The sequence below is a fragment of the Oryctolagus cuniculus genome, chromosome 16 (genome assembly GCF_051225735.1).
Source record: "Oryctolagus cuniculus isolate XC-2025 breed Fujian yellow rabbit chromosome 16, ASM5122573v1, whole genome shotgun sequence".
NCBI lineage: Eukaryota > Metazoa > Chordata > Mammalia > Lagomorpha > Leporidae > Oryctolagus > Oryctolagus cuniculus.
In genome coordinates this window covers 278,738-303,555 of record NC_142882.1, presented here as the reverse complement: position 1 = coordinate 303,555, position 24,818 = coordinate 278,738, and the positions used below count along the sequence as shown (strand labels likewise).

Here is a 24,818-nt window from a genome sequence, read left to right as displayed (position 1 = left end):
AGAGGGAGGGAGGGCGGGAGAGAGAGAGGGAGGGAGGGGGGAGGGCGGGAGACAGAGAGAGAGGTCTTCCATCCGATGGTTCACTCCCCAAATGGCCTCAACGGCCGGAAATGAGCCGATCCGAAGCCAGGAGCTTTTTCCGGGTGTCCCACGTGGGGCCAGGGGCCCAAGGACTTGGGCCATCTTCCACTGCTTTCCCAGGCCATAGCAAAGAGCTGGATCAGAAGAGGAGCAGCCGGGAGTCGAACTGGCGTCCGTGTGGGACGCCGGCGCTGCAGAGGCTTAGCCTCCTACGCAACTACTATGCCGGCCCCAGAAGCACATCGTTTTTAAAAAGTAGTTTCCACCCAAAATTCGTGCTTGGACCCACGCGGGCCACGGGCGGAAGCGCTACACTGCAGGGCGCTGCCCTAATCGCAGGATAGTCCGGGGTCCCCAGGCCGGACCGAGACGCGTCCGGGTTGCCACGGTTACACTCGCTTCTCCTTGGGAACTGAGGGTGCGGCCAATCAGTGCGCTCCGCCGGCGCATGCCCTCCTGTCTCCGGGCCGCGCGGCTCCCTGGGAGTTGTGGTCCCGGCGGCGCACTTCCGCCCTGCGCGCCTCTGCGCAGCCGCCGTCGGCAGCGGGACCACAACACCCGGCAGGCGGCACGCGCGCGCGTGCGCGGGGCGGCGCGGCGGGCGGCATGTCGGCGCTGCGCTGGGGCCGCGGCGCGGCGGGGCTCAGGCAGGCGCTGCGCCCCTCGGGCTGCCCCGCGCTCCTGGCCGAGGAAGGTAACGCGGGGATGGGGCGCGTGGCCTGGGGTGGGGGGACGCCTCTGCAGCCGGGGCCTTGGGCTTCTCTGGACGCGAGCTCTGCCGCCCCTGGCCTCGGGCCCTCTGCCCCTTTGGGGTCCTGCGGCCGTGGGCGCGGGTTTGACTGGGCGTTCCCGACCCCTGCTGGGGTTGGAGCCCTTGGCCTTGAGCCTCGGGTCCTGCCTGGGACCGACGGCCATGCCCCCTGAGCTAGGGCCGCCGACCCCGCGGTTTCCGTGCGGGACGACCCCCGCCCCCTTCAGCTTGCTTGCCTTCTCCCGCAGGGACCCTCAGGGGCGCCCTGGGCCGCAGCCGGAGTTCGTCGGCCAGCCCCTGTGAGCAGGACCCCCGGAAGGACTGGGGCCGCGCGCATCTGCTGGAGGGTGAGCCGGCTGGGGGGCGCCTTCCCTGGTTCCTGGTTCCCTCGTGGGCTCCCCGCCGCACGGACGGGGAGGCCGGGCAGCGGGTGCAGGCGGGAGCCGGCGAGCCGCCAGCTTCAGCCGCCGCCTCTCCCCTGCCTCGCCTCCGGTTTTAAAGCAAAGCCCAGAGCGGATCGTGTCACCCCCGACCCCCGTCCCCTCTCTCGTCCCCCTCCGCGAGCGCAGACGCCCAGGGCTTTGCCCACCCCCGGCGTCTCCTGCGCCCAGTGCACTGGGGCCGTCCAGGCTCCGCTCCAGTGCCTGGAACGGGACGGGGGCGGGGGCGGGGACGGTCAGCGCCCCACGTTCCCAGGTTCTGTGTTTGGGGGGCGCAGGCCTGAGCAGACGAGCGCAAAGCTCGCGCCCGGCCGGGCAGCGGCGGTGCCCTCTTGGAGGGACCCCAGTGCTGGTGCGGCGCTCTGGGCGGGAGGCTGGGGAGGAGGGGCTTGTAGAGCTGGGGGTCCCCTGACCGCCCCCTCCCCCGCAGTGCTGGAGGCGCGGGTGCGGCAGCTCCAGGCGGAGAACGTGTCGGAGGTGACGGTGAAGAGGCTGGAGGTGGCCCGGCTCCCGGATCGCGGCGGTGGGGATGGCGGCCCCCCGCGACCCCGGCAGGCCCGGGCGGGCGCCGCGCCAGAGCCGCGCAGCCGCTGGGCGGACAAACTGGAGAAGGAGCAGCAGGCGCTGCAGAGGCGGCGCCAGCGGCTGGAGCTGAAGCTGCAGGCGCGCGCCCAGCAGCTGCCGCTCCGGGCCCTGCGCGTGGAGCCGCGGCTGCTGAGCGCGCAGCTGGCCAGCTGCCTGCAGCGGGGGGCCCGGGGGGCTCCCGAGAGCCCCTGGGAGGAGCGGCTGGCCCAGGCCCTGCAGGAGGCCCCTCAGAGGCTGAACCGCGAGGAGGCGCAGGCCCCGGGCCGCAGGCGGGGGCCCCCCTCGGGCCAGCAGCAGAGGCTGCTGGCCTTCCTGGAGTGCTGCGTCCTCACCGAGCACCTGCCCCTGGCGCACCACGTGCTGGTCACCTACCACAGCCGGCCCCGCCGGCAGCCGCTGCTCACCCTCGCCATGTACAACGCCGTCCTGCTCGGCTGGGCGCGCAAGGTGAGCGCGCGTGCGCGGCAGGGCCGGCCCCACGTCCCGTCCTCACCTTAGGAACCCCCGGGTGGTAGTCCCACACGGTTTCCGGCCTGCCCGCGGGCCCTCCGCGGCGTCTGGCCTGGGAGCCTGCCCGCCTGACGCGGGTGTTTGCCGCCCCGCCTTTGCCCACCCCAGGGTATGCGCCTTGGCCGCCGGTCCCCACTTAGGGCCGTGCCGTGCCGTGCACAGACGCTGTCACGGGGGAGCTCGGGTTCTTGGTGGCAGCAGGGGACCGGCTGGGCGGCAACGTGGCCATCAGAGCAGTCGGGTCTGTGGTGGGGCCGGGTGACCGTCCCTGGGCACGGGGACGGGGAGCTGGTCGAGCGGCCCGCGTGCTGGGTGCGTGGGGTTTTCCTGCCCAAGGCTGCCCTGGGAGGTGTCTTCCTGCCCTGCCTGGCTGCTGGCCAGCGCGGCTGGGTTGTCTCCCTCTGGACACTCAGTGGGGAAGGTCCGAGCTCCCAGCCAGTGTGGCTTCCACCCGCCCCGGGCCCCCTGCAGAGACCATGCCCCCGCCCCTGTGTCCTGAGTGACCGGGGAGTGCCCGCTGGTGCCGGGCTCCCAGCTCCGTGGGGGGAGGGGAGGGCAGAAGCACTCAGGAGGCTGCGGCGGCCCCCGCACCGGCCCGCGTCGCCCTGTCCGCAGGGCGCCTTCCGGGAGCTGCTGTACGTGCTGTTCATGGTCAGAGACGCCGGCCTCGCCCCCGACGCGCAGTCCTACGCCGCCGCCCTGCAGTGCATGGGGCGGCGGGACCAGGACGCCGGCATTGTCAGAAGGTAGCGGGAGGAGGCTGTGCTGCGGGTGGGCTCCGGGGAGACGGGAGACGCCGTCCAGCGCCGCCCCCGCCCCGCGAGGCTCGGGAGATGGGAGACGGGAGACACCGTCCCAGCCCCGGGGAGACGGGAGACACCGTCCCAGCTCTGGGGAGACGGGAGACACCGTCCCAGCTCTGGGGAGACGGGAGACGCCGTCCCAGCGCCGCCCCGCCCCCCGCCCCAGGTGTCTGCAGCAGATGCGCCAGGACGGGCTGCAGCCGGCCCAGCTCTTCACCGACACGGCCCTGTCGGAGGAGGAGCGCGCCCTGCTCCTCAGGGCCATTGTCAAGGCCGAGCCCGCCTTCAGCCCCCCCGCGCCGCGGCCCACTCCCCAGCTCAACACCTCCACACTGCTCAGGGAGGTCTACGACACGGTGAGCCTCAGCCTGGCGCACGGGGGCGCGGTGGGGTGTGGTCGGCAGCCAAGGGCCCCCAGCGGGAGGGCCCGAGTGGGGTGGGCGGGGCCGGGGGCACGCAGGAGGCCTCCGGCAGCCTGCCCTTTCGCCCGCCCCTGCAACCACAAATCCACTGCTGTCTGGATTTCTCTGTTGTGGTGTCTCCTGTCAGTGGAGTCCCCCGCGGTGTGGCCTCTGTGCCTGCGTCTCGTGAGCGTGCCATCCTCGTGGCCCTCTGTGCTGTAGCACGGGTCAGGGCTGCAGCCCTGCTCCCGGCTGTGTGGCCTGGCTCTGCATGGCACAGGCTGGCGTGTCCATGTGGGTGTGGTGCAGCTCTGTATGGCTCATGTGTGGTGTGTCTTGGTGCGACGTGGCTCTGCGTGGCACACCGCGTGGCATGTCCGTGTGGCTGCGACGTGGCTCTGCGTGGCACACCGCGTGGCATGTCCGTGTGGCTGCAGCGTGGCACACCGCGTGGCATGTCCGTGTGGCGCTGCGTGGCACACCACGTGGCGTGTCCGTGTGGGTGTGGCATGGCTCCGAGTGGCCACACCTCCGGAGTGTCCGTTCCCCTCTGGTTCCATGTGGACATTTGGTCTCGATTCTCAGCGCTCTGGCTTTAGTGGTGTCTTTAGCTCGTGTGTTAGAGTCAGCTCCTCTCTCAGAGACGTCTTTATCCGCTGCCTCACGCCCGGCGCCTGCGAGGGAAGCGGGAGCCAGAGCTGTCTGGGCTCCCGCGCGGGCCCAGGGACCCGCGTACAGGGCGCGCCCTGCAGGAGGCGAGTGGAGCCGAGCGATCCCGCGTGGATTCGCTGGCCGCACCTGCACGGCCACGCCTGACGCCTTCCTGTTCGAGTGGGCTGCGTGTGCTCGCGCGGGTCCAGGTGTGGGAAGCGAGTGCAGACACGGGGGATGTGGCCCCCGGCCCCTCCCGCCGTGCCCCAGGGCCCACCCCCCGAGCCAGGCCGTGCCGGGCTGGCCTCACGCCCCTCGCGCCCGCAGGACGGCCCCGCGTCCTACCCCAAGCTGCCCCTGCCCCTGAAGACCCTGCAGAGGCTGTTCCAGCAGCAGCTGCGCATGGAGCTGGGCAGCAGCGTCCACGTGGAGTCCGTGGAGAAGGCCCTCCCGCCCACCAAGGAGATGCTGCACGCGGTAAGGGCCCCCGCCCGCCCTCCGCCTGCAGGCTTTGCCCTGAGGGAGGCGGGGGTGACCTGGCCCGCGTCTGCCCGCAGCGACAGACCCTGAAGGCGCTGCGTGCGCAGTGGGAGGCGGCCCTGCGGCGGACACTGCAGGAGACCAAGGCCAGCCTGGCGCGGGAGGCCCACGAGGGCCGCCCGTCCCTCTACCCCTTCCTGTGCCTGCTCAGCGAGCGGGAGCTGGTGCGGATGCTCATGCAGGTGCGCCTGTGCCCGGGCGGGGAGGGGGGCGGGGCGGGGGCGGGCGGGCGGCCCTGGGCTTACCGCGGCCTCCTCCAGACCCTGCAGGTGCGCCTGTGCCCGGGCGGGGCGGGGCAGGGCGGGGGGGGGCGGCCCTGGGCTCACCGCCGCCTCCCCCAGACCCTGCAGGAGCGCCTGTGCCCGGGCGGGGCGGGGGGGCGGGGGGGGCGGCCCTGGGCTCACCGCCGCCTCCCCCAGACCCTGCAGGTGCGCCTGTGCCCGGGCGGGGTGGGGCAGGGCGGGCGGGCGGCCCTGGGCTCACCGCCGCCTCCCCCAGACCCTGCAGGCGCTGCCCGCCCAGGGGGAGTCGCTCGTCACCCTGGCCCACGACCTGGGGCTGCGGACCTTCAGCCGCCACGCGGTGCAGAGCAAGCGGCTCAGCGGCGAGGCGCAGCGGCTCCAGCGCCACTACCTGCGGTACCTGCACCTGCTGGCCTCCGACACGCAGGTGAGCGGCGGCCGCGCGCGCCCCCGCCCGCCCCCCCCCCCCCCCGCCGGCCCCGGCCCTCCCGTGCCCCCTGACGGAGCTTCCCACAGGTGGCCGAGCCCTGCCTGCCGCGGCAGTACTGGGAGACCCTGGGGGCGCCCACGCCGCCGCCGCCGCAGCCCTGGCCGCTGCTGGTGCTGCTGCAGCTGGGCAAGCAGCTGGCCGAGGTGCTGGTGCAGGCGGTGCGGATGCCCCGCAGCCTGGCCGCGCCGCACGGCGCCTGCAGGCTCATCCCGGTGCTGTACCACGTGTACTCCTTCCGCAGCTTCCGCCAGGTGCGCTGAGGGCCCCCCCCACCGCGGTCAGGCCTGCCCCCCCCCCCCCGCAGCGCGGCGGCCGGGCTCTCACCCGCCCCCGCCTCCCCCCAGATCGGCATCTTGAAGCCACACCCGGCCTACTCGCAGCTGCTGGTGGCCGCGGCCGAGCCCACGCTGACCTTCGAGGCGTCCGAGGTGCCCATGCTGTGCCCCCCGCTGCCCTGGACGTCGCCCCACACCGGCGCCTTCCTGCTGAGCCCCACCAAGCTGATGCGGGCGGTGGAGGGCACCACGCAGCACCAGCGGCTCCTGGAGCGCTGCCCGCCCGCCCAGCTGCACGGGGCCCTGGACGCCCTCACCCAGCTGGGCAACTGCGCCTGGCGCGTCAACGGCCCGGTGCTGGACCTGGTGCTGCAGCTCTTCAGGGCCAAGGGCTGCCCCCGCCTGGGCGTGCCCGCCCCGCCCTCCGAGGCCCCCCGGCCGCCCGAGGGCCGCCTGCCCCCCGGCAGCTCGCCGGCCCGCAAGGCAGAGCTGCGGCGGGAGCTGGCGCGGTGCCTGAAGGCGGCCCGCGAGATGCACAGCCTGCGTGCGGACGCCCTGTACCGCCTCTCGCTGGCCCAGCACCTGCGGCACCGCGTCTTCTGGCTGCCCCACAACATGGACTTCCGGGGTCGCACCTACCCCTGCCCGCCCCACTTCAACCACCTGGGCAGCGACCTGGCCCGCGCCCTGCTGGAGTTCGCCCACGGCCGCCCGCTGGGCCCCCACGGGCTCGACTGGCTCAAGATCCACCTGGTGAACCTCACCGGGCTCAAGAAGCGCGAGTCCCTGCAGGCCCGCCTGGCCTTCGCCGACGAGGTCATGGACGACATCTTGGACTCGGCGGACCGGCCCATGACGGTGGGCTGCCCCGCCTGGGCAGCTCCTGGGGCGCCCCTGGCTCCCTGTCCTCCCCGCGGCCCCTGGCTCCTGGCCCAAGGGTAGCCCCGCGGACGCAGGGACCCCTGGGCTCAGCTCTCTGGTGCCCCCTGCAGGGCCGCAAGTGGTGGATGGAGGCCGACGAGCCCTGGCAAACCCTGGCCTGCTGCATGGAGGTGGCGCGCGCCGTGCGAGCCCCCGACCCGGCCGCCCACATCTCCCACCTCCCCGTGCACCAGGTGAGCACGGTGCTGGGCGCACGGTGCGGCTTCAGCCACGACCCCTGACCCCCGGCACCTCTTGTCCTGAGGCGAGTGGTGGTCCCGCTGAGGCTGCCCCCCCTCCCCCAGGACGGCTCCTGCAATGGCCTGCAGCACTACGCCGCCCTGGGCCGCGACAGCGTGGGCGCCGCCTCCGTGAACCTGCTGCCCTCGGACCTGCCGCAGGACGTGTACAGCGGGGTGGCCGTGCAGGTGGGCGGCCGCCCCTCCCCGCCGGGCCCGGGAGCCCTGGCTCACTGTTGAGACCCTGGGTGGGGCAGGCCCCAGGGTGACGCCCACAGCCTCCGCCTGCCGCCCCCCCCCCCCGCTGGAGCCTCCTCAGCCCAGCCGCCCGCCTCCGCCAGGTGGAGGTACTGCGCAGGCGCGACGCGGAGCAGGGCATGCAGGTGGCCCGGGCCCTCGAGGGCTTCGTCAGCCGCAAGGTGGTGAAGCAGACGGTGATGACGGTGGTGTACGGCGTCACGCGCTACGGCGGGCGCCTACAGATCGAGAAGCGCCTCCGCGAACTCAGCGACTTCCCCCAGGTGCGGCCGTGCCCCCCGCGGGAGCTGGCGTGGGAGGCCCGGCCCCGCCCCCTGTGTCCCCCATACCCTCAGTATCACCCATCCCCCGCCGCGGGAGCTGGTGTGGGAGGCCCGGCCCCACCCACTGTGTCCCCCATACCCTCAGTATCCCCCCTTCCCCGCGGGAGCTGGTGTGGGAGGCCTGGACCCGCCCCCTCTGCTCTAACCCCTCCTCCACAGGAGCTGGTGTGGGAGACCAGGGCCCCGCCCCTCTGCTCTAACCCCTCCCCCCGCAGGAGCTGGTGTGGGAGACCAGGGCCCCGCCCCTCTGCTCTAACCCCTCCCCCGCAGGAGCTGGTGTGGGAGGCCTGGGCCCCGCCCCTCTGCTCTAACCCCTCCCCCCGCAGGAGCTGGTGTGGGAGGCCAGGGCCCCGCCCCTCTGCTCTAACCCCTCCCCCCGCAGGAGCTGGTGTGGGAGGCCTCCCACTACCTGGTGCGGCAGGTGTTCCACAGCCTGCAGGAGATGTTCTCGGGCACCCGGGCCATTCAGGTGCGCGCCCCCCCCGGCCCTCCCCACGGCCCCTCACAGCCCCTCCCCACCGCCCCCTCCTCACGGCGCCCTGTCCCGCAGCACTGGCTGACTGAGAGCGCCCGGCTCATCTCCCACGCGGGCTCGGCGGTGGAGTGGGTCACGCCCCTGGGCATCCCGGTCGTGCAGCCTTACCACCGGGACGCCAAGCTGCTGGTACGCCGCGCCCGCCCCCCACCCCCCACCCCCGCGGGGCCTGGACGGGACTCACCCATCGCCCGCACCTGCCCCGCCCCGCCTGCAGGTCAAAGGGGGCATCCAGAGCGTCTCCTGCAGCGTCAGTGCGGACACCAGCCAGTGAGTGGGGGGCGGGCCTGGGCCCCCCTCACACACGGCCCCCCTCACACAGGGCCCCGGGGGACACACGGCCCTGGGGGACACACGGCCCGGGGGGCGGTGCCGGGCCCCTCACACACAGCCCGGGGGGCGGGCCTGGGCCCTCACACACGGCCTGGGGGGCGGTGCCGGCCCCTCACACACGCCCCCCCCCACGGCCCCGCAGGAAGCCCAACGTGCTGAAGCAGAGGAACGGGTTCCCCCCCAACTTCATCCACTCGCTGGACTCCTCCCACATGATGCTCACCGCCCTGCACTGCTACAGGTGGGCCCGGGGGCGGCGCGGGGCGGGGCAGGGCTCCCCACCCAGAGCTGCGGGGGCAGGGCCAGCAACAGTGTCCCCCCCACCAGGAAGGGCCTGACCTTTGTGTCCGTCCACGACTGCTTCTGGACACACGCGGCCGACGTCCCCGTCATGAACGAGGTACCCTGCGCCCCTGCCCACCGCCGCCCGGGGCCCCAGCGCGGGCAGGCCCGGGTGCCCTGAGCCTGGCTCCTGGCGCCCCCCCCAGGTGTGCCGCGAGCAGTTCGTCCACCTGCACAGCCAGCCCATCCTGCAGGACCTGTCCCGGTTCCTGGTGCAGCGGTACTGCCCCAGCCCCAGGTGAGGCCCGGCCCGGCCCAGCCCCCCCCCCCCCCAGAGCTCACTCCCGCCCGGGCCAGTTACCCCCCCCACCAGAGCTCACCCCCGCCCGGGCCAGTTACCCCCCCCCCACCAGAGCTCACCCCCGCCCGGGCCAGTTACCCCCCCCACCAGAGCTCACCCCCGCCCGGGCCAGTTACCCCCCCACCCCCCGCCGGTCCCCAGCCCCAGGTGAGGCCCGGCCCGGCCCAGCCCCCCCCCCCAGAGCCTCACCCCCGCCCGGGCCAGTTACCCCCACCACCACCAGAGCCTCACCCCCACCCGGGCCAGTTCCCCCCCACACCAGAGCCTCACCCCCACCCAGCCCAGACCCCCCGCGCTCGTCCCTCACCCCGCCCGCCCCAGCCCCAGGTGAGGCCCGGCCCAGTCCCCCCCCCACACACACCGGAGCCTCACCCCACCCCCGCGCTCGTCCCTCACCCCGCCCGCCCCAGCCCCAGGTCGCAGAAGCTCTCCCAGCGCCTCCACGCCACCAGGCTTCGGGAGACGCTGCTGGCGGTGCCCGAGACGGGTAAGGGGACGGGGGCCCGCCCACCCGCCTGCCCACCCGCCCCGTGCGCGCCGGAGCCCGCGCTCAGTGCTGCCTCCTCCCTCCGCAGGGGCCTTCGACCTGGAGCAGGTGAAGCACTCCACCTACTTCTTCAGCTGAGCGCCGCCCCGCCCCCCCCCCCAATAAAGCCGCGGCCGCCCTGCCGGGCGCGATGCTGTCGTTTATTGCGCGGAATGGAGGTGGGGGGGCGTGGGGGCGCTGCCGCCTCGGCTCTCGGCCCGGGAGGCCCCCGTGGGGTGCGTGACCGCGAGAGCCGGCGGTTATTGCGTGAGCGCGGTGGGGGCAGCACTGGGAAACCCCGCGGGACGGCGGCCCCACCCTGCAGGCACCGAGGTGAAGGCGCCCCCTCGCGGCACGCAGCGGAGCCGCCGTGGGGGCGGGGCGGGGGCGATGGGGGTGGGCGCGGGGCGATGGGGGGTGCGGCCAGGCCCGGCCCGCCCTTCCGGCTGCAGCTACCTAGGACTCCTCTATGGCTTCTGGGCGGGCAGCGGCAGCGCGCGATGGCTTTGGTCTGGATGACCCCGCCCCCGGCCCGCCCGGGCCCCTGGGGCGGCGCGGCAGGGGTCACAAGTTGGACGAAAGGCGTGAGCGCGCGGAGTCCAGCGGGTCGAGGCCGCCGCCTGCCCCGGGCGAGGCCGAGTCCCTGCGGTCCGGGCTGGGCGCAGCGGCCCGCGGAGTGGGTGCAGGGCCCAGGCGCGGCGTGGAGCTGCTGGCGGGGCGCACCGCTGTGGCGGCCGAGGGCCCCGGCGCGCCGTGGGGCAGCGAGGGCTGTGAGGCCGACAGTGGGCGCGATGCACGGCTCAGGCGGCGTGCGGGCAGTGCGGGCCCGGCGCGGGGCCCGGCGGGTGAGCTGGGCGTGGCGCCGTAGGGCGAGGTCCGCGGGACTCGGGGGCTGGCAGGCGCGCCCGGGGGGCTGGCGGCAGGCGCGGGGCCTGGCGAGGCGGCGGGCGCGGGCCCCGGCGGTGGGCGGCGCAGGAGGCATGGTGAGCCTAGCGCCAGCGGGCCCACGAGCGGGCGTGCCACCTGCGGGCAGAAGCTCATGGCCACGGCCTGCTGCAGCGTGGCGATGGCCGAGGTGGCCTGCGGCGGCGGCGGCGGCGGGAAGAGGCCGCGCTGGCCCAGCCCCGCCTGCTGCACCATCTCGCGGTCGTACTTGACGATCTCCTGGATGATGGCGTTTTCCTGGTTGTTGAACACGCCCGAGCTGAGGTCGTGCTGCACCTTGTGCAGGAGGAGGGAGTTCTTCTTACCTGCGGGTGGGGGCAGGGCGTGGGCACGGCGCAGGGGCAGCGCCCCCCGCAGCGGCGGGGTGGGGCAGGGCGTGGGCACGGCGCAGGGGCAGCCCCCAGCGGCGGGGTGGGGGCAGGGCGTGGGCACGGCGCAGGGGCAGCCCCCAGCGGCGGGGTGGGGGCAGGGTGTGGGCACGGCGCAGGGGCAGCCCCCAGCGGCGGGGTGGGGGCAGGGCGTGGGCAGGGCGCAGGGGCAGCCCCCCAGCGGCGGGGTGGGGGCAGGGCGCAGGGGCAGCCCCCCAGCGGCGGGGTGGGGGCAGGGCGTGGGCACGGGGGCAGGGGCTGCGCCTCAGCACCGCGGCGGGGTGGGGGCGGGGGCAGTCCCTCAGCACTGCGGCGCCCGCTGTGTGCACCCCGACACATGTTGGCACCACCGTGCACCCGGCACCCACGGCAGCTCCTCCCTGCAGTGTGGAGCGAGCCTCCGACCCTGTACGCACTTGCCGAGTGCACTTATGTACTGAGTGCCTGCTGTATACAGCAAGTCCAGCTAGCTCGTGCCATCTGCAAGTGCGAGCACCTGCTGTGTACAGTGCTTGTCCTGTCCACGCGTGCCTTCTGAATACCGAGGGCCTGCTTGTCCAGCGTCTGCACACTCCTCACCACCACCCTGGGGCCCCCATCCCTGCCCCCGCTGTGGACTGCAGCCCCCCCAGGCCCCCCCCCCCCCGGAGAACTCCCGTGGCTGCTCCTGCTCCCTCTGCCCCCTGCTCCCTGCAGGCCGGCCGCTGCCCCTCCTGTACGGCTGGACGGGAGGCGCCCGTGGCACTCACCGATGCGGTCCAGGCGGTCGATGGCCACGGTCTCGAAGGCGCGCCGCATCATGGGGTACTCCTCCAGCACCTCGTTAAAGTTGTCCACGCTCAGCGAGTAGAGGCGGCAGTAGGTGTCGGCCCGCACGCTGGCCGTGCGCCGGCCCCGCGTCAGCAGGCAGATCTCTGCGGGGATGCGGCGGACTCAGACAGCCGCGGGGCCTAGCGCCCCCCCGCCCCCGCCCCGCCCCCGCCCCGCCCCGCCCCGCCCGCCGGCGCGCACCCCCGAAGTAGGAGCCGTCGGCCAGCTTCATCTCCTTGCTGCCCTTGGTGAGCACGCCCACCACGCCGTGCTGGATGAAGTACATCTTCTTGCCGATGGTGCCCTCGCGGATGATGTAGTCCCCGGGCTGGAAGACCTCGAAGCGCAGCTTGGTCAGCATGGCCGTCACGAAGTTGGGGTCGGCGTTGGCGAACAGCGGCATGGAGGCCACCAGCTTCCGGCAGTTGAAGTTGACGATCTCCTGCGGGCAGGGGCGGGAGTGGGGCCGGGCGGCGGCGCCGCTGGCCCGGCTCAGAGCAAGTGTCCGGCGGCGATCGGGCGGGCGCCGGCCGTGGCTGCCCGCCGCGCCCGCGGGAGGAGGCCGGCAACAAACCTGGGGGCGGGGGGGGGGGGCCCTGCGGGCCGGCCGTGACCGCGGCCGCACTCCTGTGTCCCGGCCGCGCAGGGCTGTGGCTGCTACTGGCCAGCCCGCCAAGGTCACTCGGGAGCACAGACGTCTCGGGGTGGCCCCGGGCGTACCGCCAGCCCGGTGTTCACGTGCGTGCTGTGTGCCTGCCGTATGCCCTGTGCACAAGTGTATACTGGGTGCCTGCTGTATACAGACAGTAGGGGCTGACCCTGCAGGATCTTTGTACAGGAAGCCCTGAGTGTATACTACAAGGCGGGGCTTGTCCAGCTCCCAGCTACACAAGTAGGAGTGAGCGCACGTGTCCAGCTCCTGTAGAAGCGAGCATACATGGAGCGCTCACTGTGTACCGCAGAAAAAGTAGCAGACAACCGTCAAGACAGAGTCAGCGGCCACACACAGCGGCACCGTGACCGTGCGAGAGCTGCCCGGCCTCAGGCAGGGGGCGTGGCGGGTGGGGGTGCGGAGGGTCCCCATGAAGCCCCTCCAGCCACGTCAACCACAGCGCCTGCCTCCTGGGAGCCCTGAGGGTGTGCGCCCCATCTGGGGCCGGCCGGGGTCAGAGCCCACGGAGGTGCAGTGTCCCTGAGAGGACAGACGGTCCCTTCGTCCCCCAGCGCCTGCGGCAGGCGCACGGCCCCCCCACATCTTGGCCTCGATGCACAGGGAAGGCCTGTCTCAGGTGGGCGCCACAGAGCTGGCGGTGCTGCGCAGGCCCCAGAGTGTGCCCCACCCCCACACGTCCCGCGCAGGCCCCGGCGTGCGCCCCGCCCCCACACGTCCCGCTCTGGCCCAGCCCTGCCCCGCACCTCGCGCAGCGGCCCGCCCCGCCCCCGCACGCCCCGCCCGGCCCGCACCTCGCGCAGCGGCCCGCCCCGCCCCGCCCCCGCGCGTCCCGCCCGGCCCGCACCTCGCGCAGCGGCCCGCCCCGCCCCCGCACGCCCCGCCCGGCCCGCACCTCGCGCAGCGGCCCGCCCCGCCCCGCCCCCGCGAGTCCCGCCCGGCCCGCACCTCGCGCAGCGGCCCGCCCCGCCCCCGCGCGCCCCGCCCGGCCCGCCCCGCCCCCGCACGCCCCGCCCGGCCCGCACCTCGCGCAGCGGCGCGCTCAGCTCGCCCAGGATGCTCTCCTCGTCGAACATCTTCCCCTGGTAGCGGTGCTCGTAGTAGTCGTGGATCTTCTGCCGGAAGTCCGCGGGCAGCTTGTGGAAGGACATGTACTGCTCCACCTGCTTGTACTGTGGGCGGGGCGTGGACAGGGCTCAGCTCGGGCCGCCCAGCTCCGGAGGGGGGCGCGGCGCCCCGAAATCCAAGCCTTAACACCTGCAGGACAGCCCTGGCTCTGCTCCCTGTTCCTTCCGAAGGCGCCACCCCCCCCCAGCAGGACAGGGGTGTGGGTGCCAGGCCCTGCTGTCCCAGGGCGGCACCCTGGGGTGTCCCGGCCCCCGCTCCCCCCTGGCCGCAGCTGCCCTGAGCTCAGCGGGCGCGTGGCGGCGGGAGGGTGGCAGCACCAGCTCCTGTCTGGGCGTGAGGCCCCCGGCTTCCGGACACCGGGGCGCCTGGCACGGGGCCCAGCTGACCCGACTGACCCTGCCGGGCCCGGCTGGCACTGCCGGGGTGGGGGGGAGCTCTTGGGCCCGGGCCAGGGCCAGCCGGCAGGGCGGACAGCACAGCATCCGGAGGGGACTGGGCACGGCCTTGGACTTGGGGTAGACCGAGTCGGAGCTCTGGGGAGCCCTAGGGCCAGGGCTGCCTCCCTCTGGGTCCCCGCCGCCCCCACCCCGCCCCGACCTTCTCCTGGTACTGGCGCCGCGAGGAATCCAGCGACTGGATGAGGGCCGTGGCGTGGCCGATGAACATGGCGTAGCAGGTGGCGCCCACGATCATGCTCAACATGGTCAGCCAGATGTCCGTCATGCTCTCGGGCGCCTGCCGCCCGTACCCGATGCACAGCATGTGGCTCATGGCCTTGAACAGCGCGAACGAGTAGAGCTCGCTCCACGAGTGGTTCTGCAAGGGGAGCAGCGGATGGGTGGGCCATGCCCCTCCCCCACCCCCACGCAGAGGTGACAGAGATGCAGGGGCTGTCTGTGCGCCCCGGGGGCGTGGGCGCTCAGGGGCCGCAAGGCAAGGCCAGCTGGGGGGCTCGGACCCAGACCGGAGGGCAGTTGGGCTGGAGTGGGCCTTGGGCTCCTGCATCCTGGCCTCAGGGCCCCCAGGCTGGGCCACTCTGCTCTCGCTGGGGGAGGGAGGGAGGGATCATGTGAACATGCACGGGTAACTAAAGGGGTAACTACGCCCCCATGGCACCGGCTGAATGGCCCACACCAGCTCGGGGTGGGCAGCGCCCCCAGCACACGAGCACCCGGGTCCCAGGCCACAAACGCCCAGGACAGGACAGCACCGTGGGCCGCCGTCAGTTGCCACCTGCCACGCTGCACCCCATGTTGGAGCACCAGGTCCAGGCCCGGCTGCTCCACTTCCGATCCAGCTCCCTGCCGTGGCCTGGGAAAGCAGCAGAGGGTGGCCCAGGTCCCTGGGCCCCTGCACCCGCGAGGGAGACCCTGGGGAGGCTCCCGGCTTCAGTCTGGCCCAGCCCTGGCTGTCGTGGCCATGTGGGGAGTGAACAAGCGGATGGAAGATCTCGCTCACTCCACCTTTCAAGTAATTCTCTAAAAAATGCCTGAGTCCTACATAAAACGCTGGGTACTGACCCCTCTGGGGAGGGCGGGGGCAGAGGCAACGGCCCAGCCAATGAGAGGGGGCGAGACTCACCATGATGTTGATGGACAGGGGGTGGGGCCGGCTCTCCACCATGATGCTGATGGACACCAGGGGCAGGGCCTGGGCTCACCACCATGATCTTGACGGACACCAGGGGTAGGGGCGGGGCCTGGGCTCACCACCATGATGTTGATGGACACCAGGGGCGGGGGCGGGGCCTGGGCTCACCACCATGATGCTGATGGACAGCAGGGCGGGGCCCGGGCTCCCCACCATGCTGCTGATGGACAGCGGGGCGGGGCGGGGCCGGCTCACCACCATCTTGTTGATGGACACCCAGCAGTCCTGCGGGAAGTCCTGCAGCATGGGCACCAGGAACTGCAGGCAGCCGTCCCAGTGGCACAGCAGCAGCATCATGCTGATGAGGTTGCAGATGCGCATCACCGCGCTGGCCAGGTCATAGGTCATGTGGAAGATCTGGGGGTGGGGCAGGGCCGCAGGCCTCACACGCGGCCCCGCCCTGCCGCCTCCCAGGCCACCCTGGCACCCTGGACTCCCGGCCCTGCGAGGCATGGTGGGAGTGGGGTCCCTTTGGGTCCGGGGCTGGAGGCGGGACTACAGGGTGAGGGGACTGTCCCTGGTCCCCCTTCTAACCCAGCTTCCCCAACACCCCAGCCCTGCCTCACCCTGGTCCCCATCAAGGCCAAGAACCTGGCCTGGGGCCCTCATGGCTCCATCCCTACAGCCAGAGGCCTGCCTCTGCAGATGGGGCCGCCCCTCCCTCCCACCCCTGCCCATGTGTCCCTCATGGCCCCTGCACGGTCAGAGCCCCACCCCATGCCACAGGTCCCAACTTTACCTCCTCCCACTGGTGCTGCAAGGCCCCGCCCCGACCACCTCCTCCCACTAGTTCATGCACAAGCCCCGCCCCCCGCACCTCCTCCACTAGTGTGTGCACAGGCCCCGCCCCGCACCACCTCCCACTGGTGCAACTGCAAGCCCCGCCCCATGAGGCCCCGCCCCCGCCCCTCCTCCCACTGCAGCCAGCACAGGCCCCGCACTGAGGCCCCGCCCCACATCTCCCACTGGTGCGTGCACAGGCCCCGCCCCCGCACCTCCTCCACTGGAGCAAGGCCCCGCCCCCCACCCCTCCTCCCACTGGTGCTGCACAGGCCCCGCCCCGAGGCCCCGCCCCCCATCCCCCTCCCACTGGAGCAAGGCCCCCCCGAGGCCCCGCCCCTCCTCCCACTGGTGCTGCACAGGCCCCACCCCGAGGCCCCGCCCTGCACCTCCTCCCACTGGTGCTGCACAGGCCCTGCCCCGAGGCCCCGCCCCGCCCCTCCTCCCACTGGAGCGAGCACAGGCCCCGCCCCGAGGCCCCGCCCCACACCTCCTCCCACTGGTGCTGCACAGGCCCCGCCCCGAGGCCCCGCCCCTCCTCCCACTGGTGCTGCACAGGCCCCGCCCCGAGGCCCCGCCCCGCCCCTCCTCCCACTGGTGCTGCACAGGCCCCGCCCCGAGGCCCCGCCCCACCCCTCCTCCCACTGGTGCTGCACAGGCCCCGCCCCGAGGCCCCGCCCCGCCCCTCCTCCCACTGGTGCTGCACAGGCCCCGCCCCGAGGCCCCGCCCCGCACCTCCTCCCACTGGTGCTGCACAGGCCCCGCCCCGAGGCCCCGCCCCGCACCTCCTCCCACTGGTGCTGCACAGGCCCCGCCCCGAGGCCCCGCCCCGCACCTCCTCCCACTGGTGCTGCACAGGCCCCGCCCCGAGGCCCCGCCCCGCACCTCCTCCCACTGGTGGATGTAGCGGATGAGCCGCGACAGCCGCAGCAGGCGCAGCAGGCTGAGGATCTTGGTGAAGCGCACGATGCGCAGGGCGCGCGCCGTCTTGTAGACCTCGGAGTCGATGCCCTTCTCCACGATGAGGAAGATGTAGTCCACGGGGATGGAGGACACGAAGTCCACCACGAACCACGTGCGCAGGTACCTGCGCTTGATCTTCTCGGGGTCCAGGATGATCTCCGTGTTGTCCTCCACCACGATGCCCGTGCGGAAGTTGAGCGCCAGGTCCAGGAGGAAGAAGGTGTCGGAGACCACGTTGAAGACGATCCAGGGGGCGGTGGTCTCGTCCTTGAAGAAGGTGATGCCCACGGGGATGATGATCAGGTTGCCCACCATGAACAGCAGCATGGTGAAGTCCCAGTAGAACCTGCGGAGGAAGGGCAGGCCTGCGTGCCTGGACAACCCAGGACGGGGAGTCCCCCGCCCCGCGGCGCTGACCACGCCTGGACAATGTCAAGAATGGGGAGTCCCCCGCCCCGCGGCGCTGACCACGCCTGGACAACCCAGGATGGGGAGTCCCCCGCCCCGCGGCGCTGACCATGCCTGGACAACCCAGGATGGGGAGTCCCCCGCCCTGCGGCGCTGACCACGCCTGGACCTCACCAAGGCGGGGCCCCTGCTCCCCAGCTGGTGCTGACCACCCCAGGACAACGTCAAGGATGGGGGCTGCCACCCCCCCGCAGCGCTGACCACGCCTGGACCTCACCAAGGCGGGGCCTCTGCTCTCCTGCTGCCGCTGGCCACCCCAGGACAATGTCAAGGATGGGGAGTCCTCCACCCAGAGGCGCTGACCACGCCTGGACCTCACCAAGGCCAAGGGCACTCAGTGCACACAGAATGCTCCCAAGGCCTGAAGGACAGCTGCCCCCAGGGTGGGGTGGGGAGGGGCCTGGGCGCTGGATCAGAAGGCGCCGGGTGCAGCCCAGGTGCCTGTCCAGGGCGTAGAGAGAGGGGAGAGGCTGAGGCCCACGGGACTTGGCAAGGTCTGGCGTTGGCTCCGGCAGCCGCAGGCACAGGAATGATGGGCTGCGTCCCGACAGCCCAAGGTCAACCCCAGGACTCCACCTGGGGGCAGAAGAGGCCTTCCCCCCCACCCCGGCAGATGGCAGGCTGGGAGCGAGCACCTGGCAGGGATGAGCACAGGCCCCTTGGCGGTGGGGAAAATGCCATCAGCCCCCCAGAGCCAGGGCGGTCACTCCACTGACCGCGTCCCGGAGCACTGGGCACAGGGCCATCAGCCCCCCAGAGCCAGGCGGTCACTCCGCTGACCGTGTCCCGGAGCACTGGGCACAGGGCCATCAGCCCCCCAGAGCCAGGGTGGTCACTCCGCTGACCGCGTCCCAGAGCACTGGGCATGGGCCAGGACAGGAGCCTGGGCATGGGCACGTGCTCACAACGGACAGCACCTGACAGGTGCCTGGCCAGGAGAAGCTTCCCTCCGGCTGGTGGCTTGGGGTTCAGGGTTCAACCCCGGGGCCCCCGGTGTCTGCCGACAACACAGTGGACAGCGATCACGGGAGGAGTGGGTGCCTGGCGGCCAGCCAGCCCCTCCCGGGCCCTGCCCCCCCCCCAAACTCCTGGGGCTCCGCCTCCACAGCTTTGGGGTTTAAGTTTCTGCACACACTCAGGGGCCAGGTTCTGTTCACACCAGGCTGCCCAGGCCAAGGAACCCACGGCTGCACCCACGGCTGCGTCACAGCCCCCATGTCTGGCATCCTGCTCTGCTCCACCCTGACCACGTCCTTCCCGCTGGGACCCTGAGAAATCAAGACAGGCCCTGGGGGTGCTGGCGCTGTGGCATAGCAGGTAAAGCCGCCACCTGCAGGGCCGGCATCCCATGTGGGCACCGGTTCGAGTCCTGGCTGCTCCACTTCTTTTTTTTTTTTTTTTTTTTGACAGGCAGAGTGGACAGTGAGAGAGAGAGAGAGACAGAGAGAAAGGTCTTCCTTTGCCTTTGGTTCACCCTCCAATGGCCGCTGCGGCTGGCACGCTGTGGCCGGCGCACTGCGCTGATCCGAAGCCAGGAGCCAGGTGCCCCTCCTGGTCTCCCATGGGGTGCAGGGCCCAAGCACTTGGGCCATCCTCCACTGCACTCCCAGGCCACAGCAGAGAGCTGGCCTGGAAGAGGGGCAACTGGGACAGAATCTGGCGCCCCGACTGGGACTAGAACCTGGTGTGCCGGCGCCGCAAGGCGGAGGATTATCCTAGTGAGCCGCGGCGCCGGCGGCTGCTCCACTTCTGATCCAGCTCTCTGCTGTGGCCTGGGAAAGCAGTAGAGGATGGCCCAAGTCCACGTGGGAGACCCTGAAGAAGCTCCAGGTTCCTGGCTTTGGAGCGGCGCAGCTCCGGCCACTGTGGCCCATTGGGGAGTGAACCAGTGGATGGAAGACCTCTCCCTCTCTCTCTGTGTGTAACTCTGACTTTCAAATAAATAAATAAATCTTTAAAATAAATCCACGGGGGGGCGTGTGGCATGGAGCTGGCTGTTGGGGGCATTTCAGGAGTGAACCAAGAGATGGGGGGGGTCTCTACCCGCTTCCAAACAGCAAGGAGACAGGGCCGGCAGGAGGAACACCCTGGGCCCAGGCTGCCCCCCTCGCACGCCGGGGCCTCGTCTCTGCAGCCCGGCGCGCCTCTTGCGGGGGGGGGGGGGGGAGCGCACGCTGCACACCCGCTGTCGGAGGCCAGCACACCTGGGCCCGCGGGAGCGGCCGCGCAGGGAGACGTGTCAGCTCAGCGGGGCCAGGCGGCCAGCCCTCCGGCCGGCCCCCGCTCCCTGCTGCAGCCTGCTAGCCTGGCCACCTGGCCCCCTGCAAGCTCCCCGCCGTCCGGCACCCAGGAACCCTCGCCTCCACCGCAGCCGCCCCCACCTGCCCAGCCTGTCTTGGTGTAGTTACAGCCCATGGCTCTGGGCCGGTGAGCGGTGTCAGTCTTTCCCGCATGAAGAGATGCCCGCCGAGCACCCGGGAGGGCAGGAGGCTCCCAGAGTCTGAGGTCCAAGTCGCGCCGGTCTGGCTTCCCCAACCGGGCCCCAACACCAGGAAGCCAGAGACACAGACTCAGGTTAGGCCCCGCCCCAGCCCCACCCCAGTGGCCCCACCGCCTTCCAGGCCCCGCCCCAGGGCAGGTGGTCCTGTTAGGAGGCTCGTGGGACGCCTGCGTCCTCCCTCTCTGCAGGTCCCAGTCCCTGGGGAACACCTGTCTGCCTCTGTGTTTCAGTCAAATAAAGTTGTTAAGTAAAGCAGACGCGCGTAGAAGTCGGAAACCGAGTCGCTCTCAGACCATGCAGCGGTCTGTGGGCCTAGAACCCAGGGAGAGACCGAGGGTGTGGAGCATCATGGGGGCACTGGGCGGGGGGGGGGGGTCAGGGACTCTCCGGGAGCACTGAGGGGGGTGGAGAGAGTCAGGGGCTCCACACAGGATTTGGGGTCGGGGGAAGAGGGTCAGAGGCTTCATGGTAGCACTGGAGGGGAGGCTGGGAGCTCCGTGGGAGCTTGGGGGTGGGGCAGAGGCCACCCAGGGCAGGGGTCCCGTGGCTGAGCGGGCAGCCATGAGAGGGGCTGGGCCTGAACCCACCCCCCTATCTCAATGCAGGCAGAGAAAGGCCTGGATGTTGTCCCGGGCAGGAGCTCCCACAGGCCCCGCCCCTGCCCAGCACGGCCCACGCGGTGCCTGGCGTCCACCTCGGGGAACGGATCCAGAGGAAATCATCCAAAAGGAAGAGAAAGTCATTAAAAAGCAATTTATACCCAGGCACGCACAGCAGCTCTGTCTGCGAGAGCCAGAGGCTGGCCAGGGCCCAACTCGGCTGGCCCGGACTGGACACTGCCCACCAGTGACCTGGGCACCACGGGGCGGGGGCTGCTGGCCCCAGAGACAGGGCCACCGGGAAGCACCTGGGGTGTTGGGAAGACCCAGCCCCACCTCCACCCCCACTGTGCAGCTGGACCAGCCACTTCCCTGCTCAGACCCCCGGGTCACCGTCCGGCCTCGGGAGCTCCCTGACCCCGAAGGTCGTCTGGTCCCACGGCAGCCGGCTTGATCAGACACCAGCTCGGGTGACGGTGGGGAAACCGAGGCACGTCAGGCTGTGAGGGGCCAGCTTGCAGCTCTGCTGCTCAGCCCCAGGGGTCCTCAGCTCCTGCTGAGGCCCCAGTGTGGAGGCGGGGCCCTCCCCGCGGGGTGTGAGGTTGGAGTGGAGCGGGAGGCAGCCAGGAATCAGGGAGTAAATCCCAGAGGGATTAGAGGGATTAGGGTCTGAGCTGGGGCGGCACAGCAGGTGTCACAGATTAAGAGACAGAGATGCCGGCTCCCCTGCCAGGGACGCTCACTGGCCAGAGAAGCCTGGGGCGGCACTGCGGGCATGGGCAGGGGGCACGGGGCCCTGGGCTGGCCGGATGTGGGGTGAGGGTCAGAGGCCAGGCAGCAGGAAGCTGAGCGGGGACCCCTAGGTCACAGTAGGGCAAGTTTCCCAAGCAGGGAGTTAGGGAAGAAACACCTGCCATGGCCACCCAGTGGCCACCGTGGGGGACTGGAGGATGTGGCCCCTGCCCCCTGTCTCTCAGCAGCGTGGCACACGTGTGCTGTGGACTGGAAGAGGCCCATGCAGAGGTGCAGGGTGAGGAGAGCTGGGGCCACGACCTTCCCCTACCCAGAAGGAGGCCCTGAGAGTCAGCGAGTACCGCCGCGGCCGCCATCAGGCCATCTAGCCTGAGCCCCCTGCCCCTCGAGTGTCCTCTGCCCAGGACCCCTCCTTCCACCTGCCCCCCTCTGCCTGGACCTGGAACCGGAACAGCATCCCTGCTCGGCAGGCCCTAAGGGTCCTAGGTGGGCCCAGGCCGCTTTATTGAAGAGGAATCCGGGGCAGGAAGCAAACCTCACGCTCGAGGAGGGGACAGCACTGGCCTGGGACGGGCCCCATGGTCAAGGGCCTCAGACAGTGCCCGCCCCACAGCGCCGTGAGGAAGGAAGGACAACGTGAAGGGGACATGGAGAGGACCCTGGCCAGCACCCCTCACAGACGGACACGCAGACACAGAGACACATGAGACACAGACACACGCATGAGCACACACAGGTTCTTGTCCAAGTCCACAGGAGAACAAACTTCAGTGTTTGCGTTGGTCCCACTCAGGTCCAGCAGCCCCTGGCTCTCACGCTGTCCACTGCCTGCCCCAGGTCTGTCCGTCCCGCTCCCCACAGGCCGTGCACCCACCACACCACGGCAGAAGTCAGTGTCCTGCATTGAGCTGGGTGCCCGCAGTGTGGGTCTGTCTCTGTGGAATCCCAGGGTCAGGGGGCACATGGCGACCACAGCAGGGCCTGAGGCCCGAGTGACCTTGCTCGGAAACTTTTAGGTCCCTTTTTAAAATGTGGCTAATCGGGGCCAGCGCCCCACATGGGCGCTGGTTCGAGTCGCAGCTGCTCCACTTCCGATACAGCTCCCTGCTATGGCCCGGGAAAGCAGTGGAGGGTGGCCCAAGTGCTTGGGCCCCTGCACCCATGTGGGAGACCCACAGGAAGCTCCTGGCTTCAACCTGATCCAGCCCCAGCAGCCTCGGCCAACTGAGGAGTGAACCAGCAGGTGTAAGACCTCTCTCTCTGTAACTCTGCCTTTCAAATTAATTAATTGGTTAATCTTAAAAATAATAAAATAATGTGGCCACTGGGTCCCACCCACGTGTGCCTCCCCAGCCCCCAGAGACGATTCATCTGTCTGGCTGGCCCCTCACTTGGTCACAGCAGTTGGAGGAGCCTCCACTGCCCACAGCATCTCCCACCCACCCTGGGGACAGCTGCCCCCAGCAGGAGGAAGCCCAAGGCCTCTTACTGCCCAGGGAAGGGACGGCTGGCTCAGTGCCCAGCCTCAGCCCTGTACCCACTCCCCGCCCATAGGCGTCCTGCTGGGGGTGGGGCGGTCATGCTGGAGGGAACTGGGCTGGAGGGGGGACGCAGCCCTCTGACCAGCTGGCACCGGGGCTGGGCAAAGAGCAGGAAACCCATGGCTCCTGACCGTCCTGTGTCCAAGACAGGACCCACCCGAGCTTCCCCGAGCTGGACAGGGGTTGGCAAGGTCAGGCTGCTGGCGGGGTCTGACTGCACCACTGGGAACTGGACTTTGTTCCGTGGCCCTGGACCCCAGAGCCTGCAGTTCTCAGGCACTGAGGGTGGGGAGGGGTCGGGAACCAGAAGGTCCCACAGACCCTGCTCCCCAGGCCTGGGTAGGGGGCGTCCGGGAGCAGAGGAGAATCCCGGCTCGGTGGGCCCAGGCGCGGGCGAGGACAGCCAGGACGGAGGGCGCGGCGGGCCCGGGCGCTGTCCGCGGTGCTGAAGTCGCGCGCGCCCTGAGCGCGGGCCAGGAGAGCCCCAGAGGCGCCCCACTCACCCCGCACGCGCGCACGCAGCCCGGACACACCCGGCGCACGCCTCCCGCACCACCGGGCCCGCGTCCCCCGGAGCCCCGCGCCCGGGGAGAGAGGACGCCACTCACAGCGGCCCAGCTCTGGACCCGGCCCGGCGCCTGGGCGCGCACGAACCGCTCTCACTCGCGTCGGCGGCTACACGCCCACCTTCACCCCGCACAGCTCCCGCGGCTCGCGGAGACGCCGCGCGCCGCCCCGCTCAGGCCCGCGGGCCCCACTTAACCCGTTCCCCGCCGCCCTCCCTTCCTCCTGGAAGGCCGCGTTGCCCTCCACTCGTCCTCAGCGCGCAGCCCCGGGCTCTGCCGCCGCGTCCTGCGACAGGGCGCGGGGGAGAGGGCGCCCCCCGAGGACGGCCCGCGCGCTACCTGGAGTCGCCGGGCGGGTGGATGATCCGGGCCCCCGCGGACTTGACGCGCTCGGGGAAGGGGGCGCTCCGGGGCCCCTGAGGGCGGAGCCTCGCGCGTCCCGGCGCGCCGGAGGTCACCCAGGGGCCCAGCAGCCAGGCGCGCGCTACCTGAAGTCGCTGTACGGGTGGATGATCCAGGCCCCCGCGGACTTGACGCGCTCCTGCTCACGCTCCACCGCCTTCTGGCTGCCGAACATGCGCAGCGAGAACTTGTTGACGCCGGGCTGCAGGAGCGCGCCCAGCTGGCGCTGCATGAAGCTGGCCTGGCTGCCGCGCGGTTCCCCGGCCGGGCCCGCCTCCTCGCTGCCCGCCTCATCCGCCGGCCCCGCGCCCGCGGCCGCCCCGCGGCACGAGAACGACACCTTGGGGCCGCGCGCCGGGCCCTCGGGCCCCGCGGGGCTGCACTGCGGCTCGCCGCGCCCGCACTCGCCGTTCGGGCTGCCCTTGGCCGCGCTAGCCGCGCCGGGGGTGCCCGGGCGGCCGCACGAGCTGTCGCGGCTCCGGAGCCGGGCGCGCGGGCCGCCCTCGTCCGCCGCCCCGGGGGCCGCGGGCTCGGGCCGGGCGGGCTCCGCTGGGGGCGCGGGGCCCGGGGGCGGCGCGGGCGGCGGCGGCTGCTGCTGGGGGGGCGCGGGCGGCGGCGGCGGCGGCGGCGGCGGTGGTGCGGGGGTCGCGCCCGGGCTCTCCCCGGGCCGCCCGCCGCCCCCGCGCGCGTCCATGGCGAGGCGGCGCCGGGCAGTGCGGAGCGGAGCGGCCGCCGCCGCCGCCGGCCCGAGCCCGAGGGAGGGGCGCGGGGGCGGGGCGGGGCGCGGCGGGGGGCGGAGTCTCGACCGCGGGGGCGGGGCGGGGGCGGTCGCCCCGCCTCTGCCCGCGCCCCCTGCCCGCGCGCCGCGCCCTGGCGGAGGAAACTGAGGCCGGGGGGGTCGGACGCCCAAGGTCATGCGGCCCCCGGGCCCGCGGAGGCAGCCGAGGGGAAACTGAGGCCCGCGCGGCCGAGCGAAGGACAAGCCCAAGGTCACGGCTCGGCCCGCAGATTTCCGCCACAAAAGTGCGTTCTTCGCGGCCATCAGGCGCGCTCTGGGCACAGACCTCTGAGGCGTGCGGGGAGGGCAGGCCACTGGGGGTCCCGTGTGTCTCCCCTTCCCCAGGACCT

At 72.1% G+C, this 24,818-nt stretch overlaps 2 protein-coding genes across 3 annotated transcripts; one reads left to right on the top strand and one right to left on the bottom strand.

Moving 5' to 3' along the window:
• The first annotated feature begins 621 nt into the window (after window positions 1–621).
• On the top strand, window positions 622–9,694 carry POLRMT (RNA polymerase mitochondrial). Its single transcript, XM_070058441.2, has 21 exons — window positions 622–775; window positions 1,081–1,179; window positions 1,703–2,304; window positions 2,983–3,113; window positions 3,337–3,526; window positions 4,550–4,699; window positions 4,780–4,944; window positions 5,261–5,431; window positions 5,521–5,745; window positions 5,839–6,627; window positions 6,762–6,884; window positions 6,996–7,118; window positions 7,271–7,450; window positions 7,893–7,979; window positions 8,061–8,174; window positions 8,263–8,315; window positions 8,521–8,619; window positions 8,706–8,778; window positions 8,867–8,958; window positions 9,432–9,508; window positions 9,597–9,694. The coding sequence occupies exons 1-21, from the start codon at window positions 688–690 to the stop codon at window positions 9,644–9,646; spliced, it is 3,681 nt and encodes a 1,226-aa protein (XP_069914542.2). The 5' UTR covers window positions 622–687; the 3' UTR covers window positions 9,647–9,694.
• On the bottom strand, window positions 9,639–24,435 carry HCN2 (hyperpolarization activated cyclic nucleotide gated potassium and sodium channel 2). 2 transcript variants are annotated; one of them, XM_070058447.2, is made up of 8 exons: window positions 23,777–24,435; window positions 16,784–17,207; window positions 15,314–15,475; window positions 14,066–14,284; window positions 13,366–13,512; window positions 11,872–12,112; window positions 11,610–11,774; window positions 9,639–10,768 (listed from the first exon to the last, which is right to left on the bottom strand). In XM_070058447.2, exons 1-8 carry the CDS (start codon window positions 24,382–24,384, stop codon window positions 9,639–9,641), a joined length of 3,096 nt encoding a protein of 1,031 aa, XP_069914548.2. In that variant the 5' UTR covers window positions 24,385–24,435. The 2 variants fall into 2 exon arrangements, with proteins under 2 accessions (XP_069914548.2, XP_051686094.1); XM_051830134.3 differs by having other exon boundaries at window positions 9,688–10,797.
• Between the last annotated feature and the right edge of the window lie 383 nt (window positions 24,436–24,818).